At 32.6% G+C, this 23908-nt stretch overlaps 5 protein-coding genes across 6 annotated transcripts; all 5 read left to right on the top strand.

Annotated features, from left to right (window-relative positions):
* The first annotated feature begins 1041 nt into the window (after positions 1-1041).
* Positions 1042-2170, top strand: LOC109189042 (germin-like protein subfamily 1 member 13). Of its 2 annotated transcripts, XR_002055530.1 has the most exons (3): positions 1042-1222; positions 1395-2054; positions 2087-2170. XR_002055530.1 is itself a non-coding variant. In XM_019339744.1 (2 exons), the coding sequence occupies exons 1-2, from the start codon at positions 1090-1092 to the stop codon at positions 1955-1957; spliced, it is 696 nt and encodes a 231-aa protein (XP_019195289.1). In that variant the 5' UTR covers positions 1042-1089; the 3' UTR covers positions 1958-2151. The 2 variants fall into 2 exon arrangements, 1 of the variants encoding a protein (XP_019195289.1); XM_019339744.1 differs by having other exon boundaries at positions 1395-2151.
* Positions 2171-10561: 8391 nt separating this feature from the next.
* Positions 10562-11642, top strand: LOC109189043 (germin-like protein subfamily 1 member 13). The gene is made up of 2 exons (XM_019339745.1): positions 10562-10730; positions 10885-11642. The coding sequence occupies exons 1-2, from the start codon at positions 10607-10609 to the stop codon at positions 11454-11456; spliced, it is 696 nt and encodes a 231-aa protein (XP_019195290.1). The 5' UTR covers positions 10562-10606; the 3' UTR covers positions 11457-11642.
* A 3165-nt stretch (positions 11643-14807) lies between these two features.
* On the top strand, positions 14808-15777 carry LOC109189051 (germin-like protein subfamily 1 member 13). Its single transcript, XM_019339754.1, has 2 exons — positions 14808-14958; positions 15061-15777. The coding sequence occupies exons 1-2, from the start codon at positions 14835-14837 to the stop codon at positions 15621-15623; spliced, it is 687 nt and encodes a 228-aa protein (XP_019195299.1). The 5' UTR covers positions 14808-14834; the 3' UTR covers positions 15624-15777.
* A 3563-nt stretch (positions 15778-19340) lies between these two features.
* LOC109189050 (germin-like protein subfamily 1 member 13) lies at positions 19341-20347 on the top strand. The gene is made up of 2 exons (XM_019339753.1): positions 19341-19519; positions 19611-20347. The coding sequence occupies exons 1-2, from the start codon at positions 19396-19398 to the stop codon at positions 20171-20173; spliced, it is 687 nt and encodes a 228-aa protein (XP_019195298.1). The 5' UTR covers positions 19341-19395; the 3' UTR covers positions 20174-20347.
* A 1835-nt stretch (positions 20348-22182) lies between these two features.
* LOC109189052 (germin-like protein subfamily 1 member 16) lies at positions 22183-23207 on the top strand. The gene is made up of 2 exons (XM_019339755.1): positions 22183-22368; positions 22518-23207. The coding sequence occupies exons 1-2, from the start codon at positions 22245-22247 to the stop codon at positions 23075-23077; spliced, it is 684 nt and encodes a 227-aa protein (XP_019195300.1). The 5' UTR covers positions 22183-22244; the 3' UTR covers positions 23078-23207.
* The last annotated feature ends 701 nt before the right edge of the window (positions 23208-23908 follow it).

Here is a 23908-nt window from a genome sequence, read left to right as displayed (position 1 = left end):
TGATTAGTATTGATGTCGATTGACGACATTATAATTTTTTTATAACATACTTAACCTCAATATGTTTTTTTGACTCAGCTTTGTACATCGTGATGATGTTGATTTCTATAATGTTTCATAACGTGTTATAAGAGCATCTCCATCTCTGTACGTTTTTATCAAGTTTATGTCAAAAATAAAAATAAAAATAAAAGAGGCACGGGCGACCATCCTCAACAGGCCCACTGAGAACGTGTAGTACACGCGCCCACTGGGCACTACTACTAACTTCTTCTTTTATTCATTTTGTGGCACCTTTGAAACAAAAAAAATCATTTTTCTTACAACACTTTTTTTTTTCTTTCTCTATTCAATTCCTTTTTTCTTTCTTCCACCTCAGCACAAACTCTGAAAAAACCAAGCAATTCAAAATTCACAATTAGGAATGCCCTAAATAATGCATGCATGATTTGTCCCTAGTAAAAAATTGCAAAATATAGTATTAATTTTATTAATTTGTGACAGTTTTTATTGTGTTAGGTAGTGACTCGGAGAATCGAATCCAATATCGTGTTATCAAAACGTGCACGAATTGTTATGTAAGTATAAAAAAATAAAATTGTGCCTTTCCTATTAATTATAGTTCTTGCCATAGTGATAAGGGCTTAGTTCTAATAATTAGTATCAGAGTAAGTAACTTGTTCATGAACTAAAACATATATAAGACGAGTTAGATTTCCATGAACATCTTGCTCAAAATGGGATTACTCGCAATGGATTCATACCATGAATTTTGGGAGTTGGAGAAGGAGTAATTCCAACAAGCTAACAAATTAATGACCGATTCCAAGAGTTCATTGTAGTAAGTACATGTGATGTTTGTTAAATTCTTGTAGTTGGTGATGAGAGATTACAAAATTTCAAAAACACAATATGGCTTGAAGAAAAAGTAATTGAATTAGTAATCCCATAAAAATACTAATTCTTCATTATACCTATAAATTGGTGACTAAGTCTTAGAAGACATGCCTATAAATAGTCACCCCTCCCATGCTTAGTTCCTCACCACCTCAACAAGTTTTAATTTAGCTTCTCTTACTCTATTCTTCTATGCTAAACATGGCTCTTAGGTTTCTTTTGGTCGCCATTGCCGTTATGGCTTTGGCATCTTCATTTGCCAATGCATCAGATCCCTCCCCTTTGCAGGATTTTTGTGTTGCAATTGATGATCCCAAGGATGCTTGTAAGTATATATCCAAATAAACTGTCTCAAGCCGTTTTCTTTTGAATTTTGATATATAGGCTAAGTTTCTATTGTGTTATATATATAGTACATTAAATTTACTTCAACCGTGATACGTATAGTACTATTTATTCCAACATAACCCTTTTTGTTTCTTTATTTGTGCTTGCAGTGTTCGTGAATGGAAAGTTTTGCAAGAACCCGAACGATGTCAATGCTGATGACTTCTTTTTCCGGGGCCTTAATAAGCCTGGAGACACAAACAATCCGCTTGGTTCTAAGGTCTCAACAGTGAATGTGGCTAATCTAACCGGTCTAAACACTCTCGGGATTTCACTGGCTCGTATTGATTTTGCACCCTATGGCCTTAACCCTCCCCACACCCACCCTAGAGCAACTGAAGTCATCGCTGTCTTGGATGGCACCCTCTACGTTGGGTTTGTTCTTTCTAACCTGCCACCAGGAATGAAGAACAAGCTCTTTACAAAAACATTATACCCCGGAGATGTTTTTGTGTTCCCAGAAGGCCTCATTCATTTCCAATTCAACATAGGAAAAACCCCAGCCGTTGCATTTGCTGCTCTGAGTAGCCAAAATCCAGGAGTGATTACAATTGCCAACGCTGTCTTCGGTTCTGATCCACCAATCAATCCAGATGTTCTCACTAAAGCCTTCCAAGTTGAGGACAAAGTGATTGAATATCTTCAATCACAATTTTGGTACGACAACAACTAGAATCGAATTAAGCATGTACACGTTGAAGGTTCTTCCTTCACTGGATACATAATTATTAATATTAATAAATAAACCGCCCTGCTATGGTGCGCTTATAAACTCATACATACTGAATGTTATGATTGAAATATAATCTCATACAGTATTTTGTTATTTTGACTTTGTGTGGAAGTATACGTGTATTGTCTATATCATATATCTTCTTTTTGTTTTTGTTTTAAAAGATCGAATAATCAAATACATTTTGAAAATTCTAATTAGCAAGTAATCAATAAGCACATCAAAGATTGACCACCACTCAATGAAACTCAAATGTTTATAAAATTAATGTACATAACATACATAAATACTTACAATAGTGAAATTTAGAATTTATTTGTTTATTTATTTTTTGCATTGTGATAAGTTATTGATCATGACAAAATTTAGACATAAAACTTTTGGTACAAAAAATATTTTATTTTACTTTTGATTTATGGGAAAGCCTACAACCACTACTTGGATGTGCGCTCTGGATGAAACCTGCCTTATGATCCTAGTTGGCATAGAAATTAGGTAAACCAGGCTAAGTTGCCCATAACTGACCAACTTAAATCAATAAATTAAAATCAATACAGAACTTCAATAAAAAATAAAACTTGAAATCTTGTGGTTACTAAGCCAATTATCTAATGAACTCACCTGTGTTCAATTTTACCGGCCATATTGTTTGTGGAAGAGATTGATATTAAAAGTTAAACATAAAATATTTAAATTAAATAGACAGTTACATATAAATTACAACTATTTTTGGTTTATATTTGGCCTATTTATGATTTATGAAGACATTGAACGCAAATTATGCCATGGAATCGTGTTTACCGAGAATGGTGAACACAAGGCAAAACGACGTTGTTTTTAGGCAAAAAAAAAAATAATTTTCGCGGATGTGGAGTTAACGGCGCGCGTTTGATCAAATTATGAATTTTCTGTTATGAGATTATGAATTTTATGAAAATTCATAATCTCATAACAGAAAATTCATAATCGCATAACAGAAAATTCATAATCTCACAACTGAAAATTCATAATCTCATAACAGAAAATTCATAATCTTATAACAGAAAATTCATAATCTCATGGTTCCAAAGTGAATGTGTAGGCATGGTTCCAAAGTGAATGTGCAGGCATGGATTCATAATTTATGAATGTCCGTGATTTCGGACGGGAATATGTAGGCATGGTTCCAAAGTGAATGTGCAGGCATGAATTCATAATTTATGAATGTCCGAAATTATGAATGTAATGAAAATTCATAATCTCATAACAGAAAATTCATAATCGCATAACAGAAAATTCATAATCTCATAACTGAAAATTCATAATCTCATAACAGAAAATTCATAATCTTATAACAGAAAATTCATAATCTCATGGTTCCAAAGTGAACGTGTAGGCATGGTTCCAAAGTGAATGTGCAGGCATGGATTCATAATTTATGAATGTCCGTGATTTCGGACGGGAATGTGTAGGCATGGTTCCAAAGTGAATGTGTAGGCATGGTTCCAAAGTGAATGTGCAGGCATGGATTCATAATTTATGAATGTCCGAAATCTTTGTTCACCTCAAATTAAAGTGAAACCGCAAAATGTGAAAATAAAGAAGAAAAGTCACGCAATTAATTAAGAAAAAAAAAAAAAGATAACGGTGTACTAACACCGTTGGAACCGTGTTCACCATGAATGGTGAACACGGTTCCATGGCATAACGTCTGGACATTGAACTATTGGGTAAATCCAACCAAGTTGGTTGATCTGATAATTAGAAATTTCAAATTCAATTCTCGTTGGGGTTGTCTATTTGACCTTGTTAACTAGTTTGAACTAATTAACTATAATAATCAACATTTGTTGATTTATATTCTTGTGATTCTTTGTCGGCTTGGGCAACATGGCAAACTTCATCTAGAGTGCACTTTTAGGTAGTGAGAGTAATATGTATTTGTAATTTACAAGTGGAATAAATTTCATAAAAAAAAAAAAAAAAAAAAAAAAAAAAACCAGAAGCAGGTGCAGAGACTCGGAAAGGATGGAAATAAAATATTTTCAGACGTTACTATAAGGGTTATTATAGGCAAATTATTGTATGGACCATGAATATATGATACATTTTTAATATACTAAAGGTACATTATTTGTGTGTACTGAAAGTACATTATTTGATAGTATATAAAAAATAATGTACTTTTAGTACTAAAATAATGTACCCTCAAATAATGTACCTTTAGTATATTAAAAATGTATTTTTTATTTATGGTCCACACAATTGTGTGGACCATGGTCCATGCAATAATAATTGGTTATTATATTCACGTCAAATTATACTATGGACCATGGTTGCAGTATGGGCCATTAATAAATGATCATTTTTACTATACTGAGTGTACATTATTGGTATACTGAAGATTTATTATTTAATAGTATATAAAATAATGAACTTTTTGTATACAAAAAATGTACCGTACCGTATCTTTAAAAACTAAATATTTAATGTATTAAAAATGAAACTTTAGTATATTAAAAATGTATGTCAATGATCTATCTTACGAGGTGAACCATAGTACATGGTATAATGTTTGTATATACAGAGGTGTCGTTATCCATATTAACATGATCTTTGACTTTAGGTGTATTAGAAGATTGAACTTTTAATAAACTATAGTATAATATTAGTTAACTTGACTTAGTTTGAAACTTTGAATCAATCCAAATAGGCCAGGTTATATATGCGTCTAAATAGTTGTTAGGAAATGGGACAGTTTTAACCTGAGATAACCCCACAACAGATATTAGAGATTGTTAATATTGGTGTTATTTAATACGGAGTAATATAAAGTATAATGAAGTATATTTTTTCTTCTTCTCCCAAGTATATTTTTTCTTGTACATAATATTGTCGATGAACTAACAAGTATTCATGGATGTTGATAACATATATTATATACAATTGCATCAACAACGTACAATTAACATGTTCTATATTAATATTTGTTCAAAATGGGAATTGTAGTTGTTGAGGTTGCAAACTCTCTATGATTAATTGTTGAAGAGGTTGTCGATTTTACTGGTATAATTATAAACTTCACATATTATTGCATAGAGCTAGCATTTTTAAATGTCATTGTCAATACTACTCAAAACAATACTACCGTGATGATATTGATTTGAGTTAATTCTACCAGAGATCCATTATCTTTGGTGGCAATTTTAAATTTACTCTCTGACTATCATATCGTTTTTGTCATTTAACATCGCAGATCAGACTATTATTTTTTGGACACTTTTAATTATTCTCAAGAGTTTTTCAATTTTTAGTAAGGGCATTTTTATCTTTTTTATATTTTTCTTTTGTTATTTTTTCCGGTTCCAACCAGTTTAATTAGTTTAGGACTTTACTAAAAACTGGTTGAAAAATATGGTTACTAAAAATCAGAAGTTACATGTTCTAAATCAATTAAACCAGTTTCAACATGAGATAACCTTACATGCAACAATATCCAGTATAATGAGGCATTAAAAAAAAAAAAAAAAAAAAAACTTCACGAAGACGGCCATGCATGTCTTCGCTATTAGAGTGTGCATATCAATAAGAAGAGAGTGTAATGACCGAGCGTGTACAAACTCGTTGTTGGGTGTATGCGGTATGCTGAACATGTCCATACCTAATAAGTAGTTTGAATTTCACCTATCCGCTGTGTGCGCAACCATGGGTGTAGACATGTCCATACTCAATAAGTAGTTTGAATTTCACCTACCCGCTGTGTGTGCAACCACGGGTGTAGAAGCGTGCGTTATGCTGTAAGTGAACGGGTGCAGAGGGTGTTTTATGCATTAGGTAAACCCACCTAATAAAACACATTCATTACCTATTATTAATTTGTCCGAACGTGTCAGTGTGTGCATGAGCGGTTAACGGAGTGTACGTTCATTTCACTGAGCGAAGGAGCGTAATGACTGCGTGTGTGCATGCATTCTCGGTGTTAGATGTGTGCGTTATGCTGAAAGAGTCCAAAGAACAATTAAAATAAATGAAGATAACAAGTAAACAAAGTAAATAGAGGCTAAAGTTAAATGTATGTATTATTTTTTAGTAAAAAAACTCAGCATTCAAAATAAAAAATTAAAGAGAATATGACCAAATCAAATATGAGAAATGTAGACCCGAGAACTGTATAAACTATATTAAATGAACAGTGATTATAACTGTACAAAGTGCATGAGAGAATATATACAAAAGAGAATCATAAAAAGACTAGGATGAGAAGTCATAATAATATGACTCAAATACAGAGTCCTAATACTTAGTCCTAATAGTTTATATAATCATCTCTTCTGGACAGTAGCAAGCTGCCTTGCATAATTGCTATCCGTTTTAGCATGCGTATACAAAAAGGTCCCACAACTGCCCAGATGAAAACCTGATGAACTGAATTATGTCATGAACATGAATAGAACCAAATATTGGGAAAAATGACTGAAATGTGTAAGTAGCTACATGTATTTCTGAAAATATGACGTTGCTAGGGATTGGATGAAAATATGAAAAAAACGTTTGGAAAATGCGTTTTATCATATTTCCGGTCAAACATGAAACGCAAATCCCACTTGCGTTTTTTTTTTTTTTTTTTTTTTTTTTTTTTGTCTTCTCCGGCGAAGGACCAGCAAGAAGCCCAGGAAGAAGATGAAGATGGAGATCAAATTCAGGGCAGTCCCAACAGTGGAAATAACAATACTGCACAAACGTCACCGCTTAATAGTAGTAGTTCTCCCCCACCACCTGCTGTCGCTGCCACTGCCACAATCGCAGCAGTGTCAATTATGCCTACAACGACAACGCCCACAAGCAAAAGATCCGAATTCAATGACCGTGAAAGCGATCCTTCACTCCTCGCAATCAATACCCAGCGCTGCTTCTCCAAACCCAATCCAAATCCTCCGTTGCCGCCGTCGCGCTTCCGGCTGCCCAGTCTTTCCCCGCCGTTCTCAGCTCCAGTTTTGGCACCCCTTCTGACATTGGTTGCCTTCTCCTTCGCCGGAGAAGACAAGAAAAAAAAAACACAAGTGGGATTTACGTTTCTCGAGAAATGCAAGTGGGGACTTGCGTTTCATGTTTGACTGGAAATATAATAAAACGCATTTCCCAAATGTGTTTTCATATTTTCATCCAATCCCTAGCAACGCCATATTTTGGGAAATGCATGTGCCTACTTACACATTTAAGTCATTTTCCCCCAATATTGACAATTGCAAACTTTCTTTTAAAAAAAAAACAATAGGAATATGGAAACTGGGAATCGTTCACGGGACTGCTCTTTCTACCAACAAATCAAACATTGTGTACTTGAATGAAGACCATTGTATACTCAAGTAAAAATAAGCAAGGAAAAACAAGGACTTTCAAGACCCAGAATTTCTTTTTTCCTCTAATAGGAAAAACAAAGAAAGTAGATTGAGTATTAGTATAGAAAAACTCTACTTTTGAAGGAGTTTCAAGACCCAAAAAGTTTAAATTGCAAAGTTTCTTGACACCCCCCCCCCCCCCAAAAAAAAAAAAAAAGCAGCAATTTAATATTCTATTTACTTAATTGAAGTATAAAGAAAACACTGGATTAATGTTTGTTCCACAAAAATAGAAAACCGTGAAGGAGTTTCAAGACCCAAAAAAGTCTAAATTGCAAAGTTTCTTGCCCCCCCCCCCCCCCCCCCCCCGAAAAAAACAGCAATTTAATATTCTATTTACTTAATATAATGATATAAAATTTATTGGAAACAGATAAATCAATCCTAGAAAATTAAGTATTGGGAAATTACACTTTTGAACTGATTCCTCAAATTTTAAGTGAACTAATGTAACCCTTCAAATTTTTGTCTAGTTGTAGGTACATGAGTTTGGCCTCTTAGGCAAAGGGATCAGATCAAATTGACAACTTGAGCAAAAATTAAAGAACAATATTTCTTCACTTAGAAGTGAGCTGATGGACCACATTTTAAAATAGAAAATAATTAAGAACCAAAATTTGCAATATTTCCTTATAATTTATTACAATTTTAATTGTTTACTAAGTTTGATAATAATATTGATGGTCTAATTAAATGCTCAGTTGTTCACCACTGTGATGCACGAACAAGTATTCATATGGATGTTGATAACATACCAATTGCATCAACAACGTACAACGTAACGACTGACATGTTCTATATTAATATTTAATTTGTTCATAATGGGAATTGTAGTTGTTCATGAGGTTACCAACTCTCTATGATTAATTGTTGATTAGGTTGCAGATCGTACTCGTATAATTAATGTTTTTTTGTTGTTGTTGTTTTTTTTGTTTTGTTTGTTTGTTTGTTTGTTTTTTTTTTTACATATTATTCTTCCAAAAGGTTGAACCCCAACCCTAATGGCTCTCAACACCCCGACCCGACAGAGCATTTGAGAGGATGTAAATCATGGTAACTCAATTGAATATGAACCACAGAGGCTAGACCTTTGCTAACTGCGCACAAGGAGCCCCCTCACTTTGAGAGTATTGATAAGGAAAATTGGTTCATGTATTTCTAGCGTAGAGACAAGGTATAAAATGCATAAAAATCGTATTAAAGTGTATGGTTTTTTTTTTTTTTTAATTGGTCCATTTACCAAACATGGCCCATTGTAATTTCTCTATCTCTTGGTCTCACAACATGATTTTCTAGTTCAGCCCTATGTGCATAGGGCTGTTAACGAACCGAACATAAATGAACGGAGGTTGTTCGTGTTTGTTTGTTAAGGCTTTTGGAGTGTTCGTGTTCGTGTTCCTGTTCGTTTGTTAAGCGTTCATGAGTGTTTGTTAATGTTCGCGAACACGTTCGTGAACGTGTTCGTTAATATTAACGGACACGTTCACGAACTTGTTTGTTAACAAGTACGTTCACGAACATGTTCATTAATGTTTGCGAACATGTTCGTTCACGTTCATAAACACGTTCGTGAATGTTTAATAAACGAACATGTTCATGATCACAATTTGTTCGTGAACAAAAAATAATCAATGTTCATGACAAATAACCAAACAAGTAACACAAGTACAAAGAGAATACAAACAATATTAAACAAACACAAGCAAACTTGTTCACGAACATTATTAAACGAACACTAAACGAGCTTGTTTGCGAACATTATTGAATGAACACAAACGAACTTGTTCACGATCTCTTAGCAAACGAGCTTACAACTTTTCAGAGTATATCCGTTTATTAACCGAGCTCTAAATTTTGTTTGTTAATGTTCGTTTACCTTAATAAGCGAACGCCGCTTACCGAACACGAACACGAGTAGTTTACCAAAAGTTCTATTTGCTATCACCCCTACCTATGCACAATGATAATGTCGATTTGGCCCTTAGGGTTGGGGTTCAGCCTTTTGGAAGAATGATGATGTCGATTTCTTCAAAGTGACCAAAATAATATGACAGTCATTTAATTAGTTAAGATGTCTAGTTCAAATGGAGTATTTAATTCTTACAAATAAATATGTCCTATTTAATATTCTTTCCCAAAATTATTTTAAACTTAAATTTATTTTCTCTTTTTTTTTTTTTTTTAAATGAGATCTTTTAAATGAAAAAATCTATATTGATTTTATTAAAAAAAATAATTAATTTACAGATTCTTTTTTTTTTTAAATTTAATTGTAAGTTAATTAAAAAAATTAGAAAAAAAATACAGAACATCCACAAGGAATTATTTCAGTTCAAACTATGCCCCAAAAAGTATTCTTGAATGATGACTTAATTGCCACATACTATGGGTCCCGGGTAACTAAAAGAACTATTTTTACTTTTGAAAAAATAGAGTTAAAAAAAAATAATATTAACTCTATTACAATGTAATATCTGTTCATAACTATTTTTTCAACCAAAAGAAGCACACGACCAATATCGCCGCCACTGAGGCGAGAACCCACAACCTTCCCTTATGAGGGAGTAACTTGGTGTCCCTGGACTACAAGGTCTATAATGGAGTGTGTAGTATGGATCATTAGATAATTAAATAAAGTGTGAACTATAGAGAAAGAGATTTATAATAGTTCGGGTAAATCCCAACTCCACTTTTTCTCCTTAACCAAATGAAGGATTTCACTAAGTATTTATGAAGATTAAGTGTTTATTACTACGCCAAAAGTTAGAGCTAACAGTGTAGATACATACAACTTTATTTTCTTATACTTGCACAATAGTCAACATCACGTTGAACTCTGCCCTTGCCAAGCTAGCTTTCACTGCACCTAATAACACCCATATTCAAAATAAAGTTTCAAACGTCAATTTTATGTCCATTTTCTAACAGTTGCGCCCCTAGAGGGGATTATTTGGATGATTTGATAAGATGGGTATTCTCAAATTGAGAAAGGTTACGTTGCTACGTTGAGTAGGTAGTTGGCGATTAATGTATTTTTTTCCTTGATGATAAAGAAAATGAGTAGACTTATCGGAACTTGGCTAAGTGAGTCACTCTTTTTTTATAATAAATTGGGAACCTAATAAGTCTAAGAAGACAGCTATAAATAGCCACCCCTCCCATGCTTAGTTTCCCACCACTTACTTATTCTTCAATTCTCTGCTAAACATATATGGCTCTTAGGTTCTTTTTCATCGCCATTGTTGTTATGGCTTTGGCATCTTCATTTGCCAATGCTGCAGATCCCGATCCTTTGCAGGATATCTGCGTTGCAATTGAAGATCCCTACCATGTTTGTAAGAATCCAAACTTGGGCTTTATTATATTTCTGTTATGTTATTATATATACATTACATTATATATATATATATATATATATATATATATATATATATGTACCATATGTTGTAACGTAACTCTTTTTTGTTTATTTATTATTTGTCATTGCAGTGTTCGTGAATGGAAAGTTCTGCAAGAATCCGAATGATGCCAATGCTGGTGACTTCACTTTTCGGGGTCTTAATAGACCTGGAAACACATCAAACCCACTCGGGTCCAATGTTACGGCTGTGAATGTTAACAATTTACCCGGACTTAATACTCTTGGCATTTCAATAGCTCGTATTGATTTTGCACCCTACGGTCTCAACCCTCCCCACACCCACCCTAGAGCAACTGAAGTCCTCGTTGTCTTGGAAGGCACCCTCTACGTTGGGTTTGTTCTTTCTAATCCACCACAAGGAAAGAATAAACTATTTGCCCAGATATTACATCCCGGAGATGTTTATATATTCCCAAAAGGTCTTATTCATTTCCAGTTGAACATAGGAAAGTCCGACGCCGTTGCATTTGCTAGTTTAAGCAGTCAAAATCCAGGAGTGATTACAATTGCCAACGCCGTTTTCGGTTCTGATCCACCAATCAACCCAGATGTTCTCACCAAAGCATTTCAAGTTGACGACAAAGTGATTAAATATCTCCAATCACGATTTTGGTATGATAACAACCAGGGAACTGATTAATATTAATAAATAAGCCGCCCTACCTTTGGTGTGCAATGTTATATATGATTGAAGTTTACGTGTATTTTGTTATTTTGACTTTGAGTGTATTTACATGTATCACGTTATGTTGTATCCCCTCTTGTGTTGTTATTATAACTAGTGTGATACTCGTGCGATGCACGAGAAATGACTTGTAAAATTTAAGTTATACTGTGTTAATAAAATATTAGAAAAATTATATGAAAATAAGTGTAATTGTTAAAATATAAAAAATTTATAAAAATAAAAAATGTGTAGTTAGTGTAATATAAAAGAATAATTTTCATTTGACTTAAAAATATTAATAAAAGAATATAAGCTCATACGAAAAAATAAATTTCCAAGTGTAATTATACTCTTAAAATATAAAAATCTAAGTGAGCTCGTCCTTAATGCTCCCATGGAATTCAAGGTTGTGATTAAGGAAAAGGACACTTCAGGAAAAAGTCAAGGGACGAAATGCCAGAGCTTTTCCTTCCAAACGGAGAAGCTTGCTGACTTCTCTTCTCCGTACACGGAGAAGCTAGTGAGCTTCTCCATGAACGGAGAAGAGAACCCAGCGAGGTTTTCTGCCTAGTGTCGAATCTGGCGACTTATCTACCGTCGGCAATTACGAACGGACGAATTCTGACGACTTTGCTTTTAATTTTTTTTAAAAAATATTTAAATAAAATGTCATGTAAATGTCAAGCATGTAAACTTAACTTGGTTACTTTTTTTTTCCAAAAAAAAAAAAAAACTTGGTTACTTTTTAGTAACCTGTTAAAAAGGATAATTGCACATTTTTAATGAATTTAAGAGTTTTTTTTTTTTTTTTTTTTTTTTTTTTTTTTTTAGCTTGAGGGGCTAATTGCACTTAGGTATATATAGTTGGAGCCTGGAGGGTCTATTTGACCATTATCCCTTAAAAGTATATTATTACAAATGAACACAACTATATATATATATATATATATATATATATATATATATATATATATATATATATATATATATATATATATATATATATTTGTCTAAATTAAAAGAACATGAATCCATTTTGACCTAATTTAAAGCAAAAATGAATCCCAAAAATATTTATACCACAAAATGACCACTTAAAAATAAGCCCAAAGTTGTGTAGGCATAATAAAACATGTTCATAATATAATGATGAGTTAATACGCAAAATCGTCCTCGACTATAGTGGGTTTTCTCAATTTCGTCCTAAACGACTTTGGTGACCTAATATCGTCCCAGACTTTTGTGTTTCGCTCAATTTAGTCCCAGACTTTTGTGTTTTTGCTCAATTTAGTCCCTCATTTGTTATTATGTCCATTTGGTGTTAAATAAATAGACAATTCAGTAATTTTAATATTGGCATCTCTTTACTCATAGACATTTGAACTGCGAAATCCTTTTTTTTTTACGAATTACTCCCAGAATTACTCTTAAAACTGCGAATATAAAATTTGATTTGCAGGTCCGGGAGTAATTCTGGGTGTAATTCGTACAAGAAAGAGGAATTTCGCACTTCACAAGTTGAAAGTAAAGAGAGATCAATATTGACATTACTGAATTGTCCCTTAATTTAACACCAATTTGACAGAATAACAAATGGAGGACTAAATTGAGCGAAACACAAAAGTCTGGGACGATATTAGGTCACCAAAGTCGTTTAGGACGAAATTGAGAAAAACCACTATAGTCGAGGACGATTTTGGGTATTAACTCATATAATGATTAAGCCTGCATAGGCAGCTTAACTGGTCATAGCGGTGAAAATTAAAAAGAATAATATAATGATTAAAAAATAGAGCACACTAGATCAAAATTTAACTAAATTATTCATATTTCCCTCAATATAGATATCGATGTAATTAAAAAATAATAATAAGAGCAAATTACACTTTTGGTCCTGTGACTATTGGGGGTGTGTTAATTTGAGTACGTGACTTTTAAAACTAACAATTTAGTCCTTTAACTATCATTTTTTTAGCAGATTTGGTCCTCCAGGCCAAATTGCCGGTGGAATTTGGCCGGAAAGACGTTCAAATTTTTAAATAAAACGCTATTTTTTTTACAATTAAAAAGACCGAATTACCCCCACTAATATTTGATTTAAAAATTCGAATGTCTTTCCGGCCAAATTCCACCAGCAATTTGGCCAGGAGGACCAAATCTGCTAAAAAAATGATAGTTAAAGGACTAAATTGTTAGTTTTAAAAGTCACGTACCCAAATTAACACACCCCTAATAGTCACAGGACCAAAAGTGTAATTTGCTCTAATAATAATAACGGAAAATCGGTAAATGATGACGAAATGTTTGACCCAAGCTTACCCATCTCGACAAGAGATAACTTCTTCCTAGGTATTTGGTCTTAACTTTTTTTTTTTTTTTTTTTCTATGTATTTGGTTTTAAAATTTCTTCTTCGCGGAAATAATGATTATGCATATTTGACAAATGTATTAAAGATCAAATAGCACTAAATGACCAGGCCAACACGAGGTAATAAACTAACATAGGTTGTCCATTCACAATTGATCAGTTAAAATCAAGAAACTCAATAGATTGTTCATGTTAAGATGTTAATTTGTAATTTTGTGATTATCAAATTAACAACTTGTTAATTGGGACCGTTCCCAACAAAATCTAACAGAGCTTGGTTCAAGTTGCCCCAACAATTAACGCTATGGTTCGATGGTAGCATGTTGGACTCATCTCTCTACCCAACAATTTGTAATAAGTGTAATTTATTGCAATAAATATTATATTTATTGATAAATCAATTCTAGAAATTAAGTATAATGTACCTGATCCATATGCAACCTTAATGGATAACTCTATTTTCAAACATATATAACCTTATTTAAAGGATTTATTACTTTGATGTCACAACTTGGTGCAATATTTTCAAATGGGCACTCATAATAATCTTTGGTGAACTTTCAAAAACCATCAATTATGAATGTTTCTTCTAGGCGGCCGCTTGAATGTTTCATAACTCATTGTAAATAATGCATGAATGATTTATAATTTCTTATACTCTAGCTTCTTGATGAAACAATGTGTTTTAGTTAGTTAAAAATTATTATTATTATTATTATTATTATTATTATTATTATTATTATTATTATTATTTTGAAACAAGTTAAGAATTAATTTATTGAATTAGTAAGCCATCAAGACTTAAAGAAAAAGGAATTGAATTAGTAATCCATAAGAATACCAAATCCTCACAAACTTATAAATTGGAGACTAAGTCTAAGATGAAATTGCTATAAATAGCTACTCCTCTCATGCTTAGTTCCTCACCACTTCAACAAGTTTTACCTTCTATCTACCTCTAACTCCATTCTTTTCTCATAAACATGGCTTTTAGGTTACTTTTGGTCACCATCTCCATTATGGCTTTGGCATCATCATTTGTCAATGCATCAGATCCCTCCCCATTGCAGGATTTCTGTGTTGCAATTGATGATCCCAAGGATGCCTGTAAGTATTATCCAAGAAAACTGTTTCAACCCATTTTCTTTTAATAGGCTAACTTTCTTATTGTAAAATAACCCCTTTTTGTTAATTTATTTTTGTTTGAAGTGTTCGTGAATGGAAAGTTTTGCAAGAATCCAAATGATGTCAAAGCTGATGACTTCCTTTTCCGAGGCCTTAATAAGCCTGGAAACACGTCAAATCCGCTTGGTTCTAAGGTCACGCCTGTGAATGTGGACAATCTAGCAGGACTAAATACTCTTGGCATTTCACTAGCTCGTATTGATTTTGCACCCTATGGCCTCAACCCTCCCCACACCCACCCTAGAGCAACTGAAGTCCTTACTGTCTTGAAGGGTACCCTCTACGTTGGATTCGTTCTTTCTAACCCGCCACCAGGAATGAAGAACAAACTCTTTACTAAAACATTATATCCCGGAGATGTGTTTGTATTCCCTGAAGGCCTCATTCACTTCCAGTTCAACGTAGGAAAGACCAAAGCCATTGCATTTGCTGGTCTAAGTAGCCAAAATCCAGGAGTGATCACAATTGCCAATGCTGTTTTCGGATCTGATCCACCCATCAACCCAGATGTTCTCACTAAAGCATTCCAAGTCGATGACAAAGTGATTAAGTACCTCCAATCACAATTTTGGTACGACAACAACTAGAATCAAAGCTTATACATATATACTGAAGGTTCTTCCTTCTCTGGATACAAAATTATTAATATTTTTAATAAATAAACCGCCCTAGCTATATGGTGCGCTCATGTTATGATTGAAATTTATATTCATATATTGTATTTTGTTATTTTGACTTTTAGTGAAAGTTTACGTTATATCTCTTTGTATTTTTTTTTCTCAATTGTTTTAAAAAAACAATTACATAAGAAATAGTATCAATTTTTTCACACGAACATATATAAAGATTGCACCCTAATCTTGAGAACTTTTACTCTTCATGCATTGGAGATTGGTGCAAGAAGTAATTTGACTCAACAAACTAATTCACACGATCATATATATAGATGAGCCAAGTAATTAATTTAATAAATGCTAACTCCTCATCTTAATCTTAATAAACAAAAAACAACCAATGAATTAAAAACAAAAAAACAAAAAAACAAAAAAAAAAAAAAAAAAAAAACCGATCAAGATTCGGTTAAATTCATTTTATTCTAGAAAATATGAAAATTAGTAGAATGGAGAAAAAAAAGAGCAGGAAATGTTTAACCCAAGTTTACCCATCTTGACAATTGTTCCATGTAGCAGTTAAGATTAGCTTTACTTAGGTATTTGGTTTTAGTATTTTCTTGCTCTATCTATTCTTTCACCCCAAGGTTCAAATTTGATATGATAGTGAAGGGGTTAATATAATCACGATAACTCAGTAGCCCATTAGATGATTCAGGTTTTAGTAAATTTTTATGTAAGGATGAATAAGCTGATAAAAATAAATTTACATAAAAATATAAATAAAATAACGGGATTTAAATTTTAGAAAATATTTCCAAAGGCAAAAGAATGAAATCAACAAAAATTCAAGTCATGTGTAACACACACTCTCCTTAAAACTGATTTACTACCTCCAGAAGGTGTTAGGTGCGTTATAGCATTAGTCTCACATGATAATATTGATTATAATAATATAGTTGAACACTCAAGGTATATTATTCTCATCGAACTAGAACAACAGGAGAGCACTTCGAAATTTATCGGAAGTGTTTGGCGAAAATTTCAAGAAAAAGATTTTTGAGAGGAAGGGAAATAAAAAGGATTTTGAAGTGTTCGAAATCAGCTCCAAAACAATCTACCAAACACAAGATTTTTACTGGAGATGTTCAAATAAATTGCATTAATCATCTGATTAAAAATCAAATTATAACCTCCATTAATTGGCAATTAAACTAGAAATAAGCACATGTGGTTACATAGTTAATTCTTAGAAAAATAAATTAGAATGAATTAAAATTAATTTCTAAACTGATCTGAATGAACTAATTTTACAAGGTAAAAGTGCGAAGTATACCCAAAAGGTACATCTAGACCACAAGGTCACTTGCCCAGACCAGACCACAAAGTCGTGAACCGAAAGGATTTAGATCGAAAAGTAACTTACTTAGAAAATAAATTCTGCAAGGTTGCGAAGTACTGAAAAGTTCCAAATTTAAAAGTCACTTATCTGGAAAGTAAATTTCCGAAAGGTTACTTACCGAAAAGTGGAATACACTTCTCAGATCATATATCTGAGAAGTTAACTTTTCACACAATAATTTTCCGTATAAGTAATGGTACTTGTGATATCAAATGTTAAAAATTACGCGTTTACCAGTTGTAACTAATAATAAATATATAACTTTATTTCATTATACTTATATAACGGTGAGTATCATTTTTTTTTTTTTGAGTACTGATGAAAGAAATTCGTAGTCACTATCCACATTGAATAAATCTCGCTTTATGACTCTAATTGGCAAATGACCACGAGGTAACTAGGGTAAGTTGCTCATAGTTGACTGGTTCAAATCAAGAAGCCTAATAAGCTGCTCATGTTGAGAGTCTAACTTGCAACCTTGCAGTTATTAAGTCAACAACCTGACCAACTTGATTGGGGTCGTACCCAACAGAACTTGGTTGGAGTGGCCCCGATAGTTAGCGAAATGTTTTGATGACAGGATGCTAGACTCATCTCTCCAAGTTACCCCCAACAATTTGTAATAAGTATAATTTATTACAATAAATATTATATTTATTGATAGATCTATTCTAGAAATTAAGTATAATGTACCTGATCCCTACGCAACCTTAATGGATAACTCTATTTTCAAACATATATAACCTTATTTCAAGGATTTATTACTTTGATGTCACAACTTGGTGCAATATTTTCAAATAATGGGCACTCATAATCTTTGGTGAACTTTCAAAAACCATCAATTATGAATGTTTCTTCTAGGCCACCGCTTGAATGTTTCATAACTCGTTGTAAATAATGCATCAATGGTTTATAATTTCTTATACTCTAGCTTCTTGATGAAACAATATGTTTTAGTTAGTTATGAATTATTATTATTATTTTTTGAAACAAGTTAACAATAAATTTATTTAAGGAAAACAAGTATTTTTTTATTAGTCCCTATGTTGGTTTATTATTCATAATTAATTGTCTAGATCTATTGTTATCAAAAGTTGTAGAATATAATATGCAATCAATTTTGCAAGATTGTGACATTTTTTCTTTTCATAAAACAAAAATAGAAGACAAGTTAGAGATTTCCATGAATATTTTAATACTATACATTATTTTTACTCCTAATTTACCGCAAATTATCCTGTGGACCCGGGTTCACCTTGCAAGATGGACCTCAATCCAAATATTCACAATTTACATACTAAATGTTCATAATTTACCTTTTAAAAATTCACAATTTGTATACTACGAACACACAATGTTAACATATATGTAATTGATTACCTTGTTTTGTATTCAGAAGTTCCTTTCAAATACTGCAGTCACACAATATTAACAGATTAGGATTTGATGACTCTGTATTGTACTCACAAATTCTCTTCTATAACTGCTATGTGTTTTGACTTAGAAACACAATATATATTCTAAAAGATCACAATTCCAATATTAAAAATACACAACTTATACGTCGTTTAGGACTAAAATCCACCTTGCATGGTGAACCTTAGTCCATGGTATAACAACCCCAAATTTACCTTAACCTATCGTTCTTCGCATAACACTAAATCTATCAAAGCCTTGCAAAGTTGGAGGTATATTTTACAACTTTTGCCGGTAAGAATTTAAAAAAAAAAAAAAAAAAAAAAAAGATGGGTGCAATCCCAACCATATTGATCAGGTAGTTAGTTTAGTAATCATAAAGTTTAAGTTCAATTTTTTTTTGTGTGGACTATCTATTTGCCTTCTTAGCTTGATCTGAAACAGTCAGCTATATATGAGCAACCTATGCTTGTCTAGGCTGTGAACTTTCTCTTTCGGAAGAAAAGAAAACAAAAGCAGCTAACTACTTGCAATTAATTCTTACCGTTAGGGTTACCATTTGATTTGAGAGTTATTGATATACTTAGCATGCAGCTAATAAAATATTGAATTTTGCAAGCCGGAGAGTAGTTCCAATCTAACAAATGACCAATTCAAAGACAAGTGCACTGTTGTAGAGATGATGCTTGTTCAAATTGACAACTCTTGTAGTTGGTAATGAGAGATTACAAAACATCAAAAACCCATCAAGACTTAAAGAAAAAGGAATTGAATTAGTAATCCATAAGAATACCAAATCCTCATATTATACTTATAAATTGGAGACTAAGTCTAAGATGAAATAGCTATAAATAGCCACTCCTCTCATGCTTAGTTCCTCACCACTTCAACAAGTTTTATCTTCTCTAACTTCATTCTTTTCTCCTAAACATGGCTCTTAGGTTACTTTTGGTCACCATTGCCATTATGGCTTTGGCATCATCATTTGCCAATGCATCAGATCCCTCCCCTTTGCAGGATTTCTGTGTTGCAATTAATGATCCCAAAGATGCATGTAAGTATATATCCAAGAAAATTTGTCTCAAACCATTTTCTTATACTAGGCTAGCTTTCTTAATGTAACGCGTAACCCTTTTTGTTTGCAGTGTTCGTGAATGGAAAGTTTTGCAAGAATCCAGATGATGTCAAAGCTGATGACTTCCTTTTCCGAGGTCTTAATAAGCCTGGAAATACGAAAAATCCGCTTGGTTCTAAGGTCACACCTGTGAATGTGGACAATCTAGCAGGACTAAATACTCTCGGCATTTCACTAGCTCGTATTGATTTTGCACCCTATGGCCTCAACCCTCCCCACACCCACCCTAGAGCAACTGAAGTCCTTGCTGTCTTGGAGGGTACCCTTTACGTTGGATTCGTTCTTTCTAACCCGCCACCAGGAATGAAGAACAAGCTATTTACTAAGACATTATATCCCGGAGATGTATTTGTATTCCCTGAAGGCCTCATTCACTTCCAATTCAACGTAGGAAAGACCAAAGCCATTGCATTTGCTGGTCTCAGTAGCCAAAATCCAGGAGTGATCACAATTGCCAATGCTGTTTTCGGATCTGATCCACCCATCAACCCAGATGTTCTCACTAAAGCATTCCAAGTCGATGACAAAGTGATTAAGTACCTCCAATCACAATTTTGGTACGACAACAACTAGTATCAAAGCTGATTCATACGGAAGGTTCTTCCTTCTCTGGATACATAATTATTAATATTTTTAGTAAATAAACCGCCCTATCTATATGGTGCGCTCATGTTATGATTGAAATTTATACTGATATATTGCATTTTGTTATTTTGACTAATAGTGAAAGTATGTCTACATTATATATCTATGTTTTGTGTTTTTATCTCAATTGTTTTAAAAAACAATTACATAAGAAATAATATCAATCTTTTCACACGAACATATATAAATATAGCATCCTAGTATTGAGAACTCTTACCGTTCTTGCATTGGAGATTGGTGCAGAAAGTAGTTTGAGTCCATCAACAAAGAATATATATAGATGAGCCAAGTAAGTAATTTAATAAATGCTAACACCTCATCTTAATCAACAACAACCAACCAATGAAAAAAAAACTGACCCGATCAAGATTAAAATCATTTTATTCTACAAAATATGAAAATTAGTAGAATAATGGAGAAAAAAAATAAGAAAGAAAGAAAAAAAAAAAAGAGCAGGAAATGTTAGTTTGACCCAAGCTTACCCATCTTGACAATTGTTCCATGTAGCAGTTAAGATTAGCTTTTCTTAGGTATTATTTGGTTTTAGTATTTTCTTGCCCTATTCTCTCACCCCCGAGGTTTAACACCCGGGTTTGGCATGATAGTAAAAGGGTTAATCACGATAACTCAACAGTCCATTAGGTGATTCTGGTTTTAGTATTTTCTTATGTAGGGATGATTAAGTCCATAAAAATAAATTTACATAAAACTAACTATAAATAAAATAACGGGATTTTAAATTTTAGAAAATATAGTCAAAGGCAAAAGAATGAAATTAACGAAAATTTAAGTCGTGTGTAACGCACAATCTCCTTAAAATTGATGCGCTATCTTCGAAAGGTGTTAGCAAAGGTTCATTATAGCACCAGTCTCACAGGATAGAATTGATTATAGTAATATAGTTGAACACTCAAGCTATATTATTCTCGGCGAACTAGAACAACAAGAGAGCACTTCAAAATTTATAGGAAGTGTTGGCAAAAATTTCAAGAAAAATATTTTTGAGAGGAAGGGAAATAAAAAGGATTTTGAAGTGTTTAAAATCAGCTCCAAAAAAAAAAAAAAAAAAAAAATCAGCTCCAAAACAATCTGCTCAACACACTGCTGGAAATTATAAAATTTCTGACCACCTAAAAGTGATTTAAATCAAGTCGAAAGCAAAAAGTGGTCGGAAATAGCAATAAAAGTTTTTCCGGATACCAAAAGTGATCGGAACAAGACTTTCCACTCGATTTAAGATCACTTTCAGGTGGTCGGAAATTTTATAATTTTCAGCCGTGACAAAAGATTTTTACCGGAGATGTTTAAATAATTAGCATTAAACATCTGATTAAAAATCAAATTATAACCTCCATAACTCGCCATTAAATTAAACTAGAAATAATCACTTGTGATTACGTAGTTAATTCTTAAAAAAATAAAATGGAATGAATTATAATTAATTCCTAAACTGGTCACAATGAACTAATTTTAAGACATATAAAATGGCACGGATAGAATAATTAATAGTGTAGACACAACTTTATTTTTGATCTTATACTTGTGCAATAGTCAACATCATGTTTCAATAAAATTAACTCGGCCCTGGCCAAGCTAGCTTTCACCTAATAACACCCGTTCAAAATAAAGTTTCAAAATGTCAATTTTTATGTCCATTTTCTAACAGTTGCGCCCCTAGAGGGGATTATTTGGATGATAAGAAGGGTATTCTCAAATTGAGAAAGGTTGCTACGTTGAGTAGGTAGTTGGTGATCGATCGATTAAGGTATTTTTGCCTTGATGATAAAATTTAAAAAAAAAAAAAAAAAAAAAAAAAAAAAAAAAAAAAGAAGAAAAGAGTAGAATTATCGGAACTTGGCTAAATGAGTTACTCTTTTTTTATAATAAATTGGGGACCAAGTCTAAAGAAGACAGCTATAAATAGCCACCCCTCCCATGCTTAGTTTCTCACCACTTCAGCAAGTTTTAGCTTCTATTACTCTATTCTTCTCTGCTAAACATGCCTCTTAGGTTCTTTTTCATCACCATTGTTGTTATGGCTTTGGCATCTTCATTTGCCAATGCTTCAGACCCCGATCCTTTGCAGGATTTCTGCGTTGCAATTGATGATCCCAATGATGTTTGTAAGTATATCCAAACTTGGGCTTTATTATATTTATGTTGTGTTATTATATATACATTACATTTACTTCAAACATTATATATATGTACCATATATATGCTGTAACGTAACTCTTTTTTAAATTTGTTTCTTTATTATTTGTCATTGCAGTGTTTGTGAATGGAAAGTTTTGCAAGAATCCAAATGATGTCAATGCTGGTGACTTCCTTTTTCAGGGTCTTAATAAACCTGGAAACACATCAAATCCACTCGGGTCTAAGGTTACGGCTGTGAATGTTAACAATTTACCGGGACTAAATACTCTTGGCATTTCAATAGCTCGTATTGATTTTGCACCTTACGGTCTCAATCCTCCCCACACCCACCCAAGAGCAACTGAAGTCCTCGTTGTCTTGGAAGGCACCCTCTACGTTGGGTTTGTTCTTTCTAATCCACCACAAGGAAAGAATAAACTATTTGCCCAGATATTACATCCCGGAGATGTTTATATATTCCCAAAAGGTCTTATTCATTTCCAGTTGAACATAGGAAAGTCCGACGCCGTTGCATTTGCTAGTTTAAGCAGTCAAAATCCAGGAGTGATTACAATTGCCAATGCTGTTTTCGGTTCTGATCCACCAATCAACCCAGATGTTCTCACCAAAGCATTCCAAGTTGATGACAAAGTGATTAAATATCTCCAATCACGATTTTGGTATGATAACAACTAGAGAATCAATTAGTTAATATTAATAAATAAACCGCCCTATTTATGGTGCGCTCATGTTATATATGATTGAAATTTACGTGTATTTTGTTATTTTGACTTTTGAGTGGAAGTATATATACGTGAATTGTGTACGTTACGTTGATATCATAATAAATAAAATAATAATATTTTGTTGGCAATAAGACAATAAAGCATATATTCTACATACATCAAGTAAATTAGTAAGATAAGAATGAAAGGTAAACTTTTTTTTTTTAAAGTGAATTTTTTAAAATAAATAAAAGTTATGTATGTATAGTTTACCTAAAGAAATGCATTTAATGTCGTTTATTCATTAACAATTTTTTTAATTACAGTTAAAGACATGTTAAATAAAATGTCAAAATGAAAAATGTGAAATGTAAAATTAGAAAGAAGTATATGTATGACACAAATAACACATAGAACAAACACTTAATACAACTTATACTACCAACACAATTTCTATTTCAGCTAATGACTAATATCATTGGTTATTATTACATTTTAGTTTACTAATTATATATAATGCACATTGCATGATTAAATTAATGTCCAATATAAAAATTAAATTAAAGCAATAATTAATATAATTGTTAAACATGAAATTTAAGTATTATAAAATAAAATTGGTTATTTATTTAAAAATAATATCTTTCCCATTTTTTGGCAACGGGTAGCTATACCTAGGACCTAGCACCTTTGCCCTAATTTATACACTTTTTGACCTATTTTTGAGCCCAACTCTTCATCCTTTTAGCCCACTCCAATTTCCTTTAATTTTCTACTTAATTTTAGCGCTAGTTTAACTTAG

The sequence above is a fragment of the Ipomoea nil genome, unplaced genomic scaffold, assembly GCF_001879475.1.
Source record: "Ipomoea nil cultivar Tokyo-kokei standard unplaced genomic scaffold, Asagao_1.1 scaffold1509, whole genome shotgun sequence".
In the NCBI taxonomy this organism is placed as follows: Eukaryota; Viridiplantae; Streptophyta; class Magnoliopsida; order Solanales; family Convolvulaceae; genus Ipomoea; species Ipomoea nil.
This window is presented reverse-complemented; position numbering and strand designations above follow the sequence as displayed.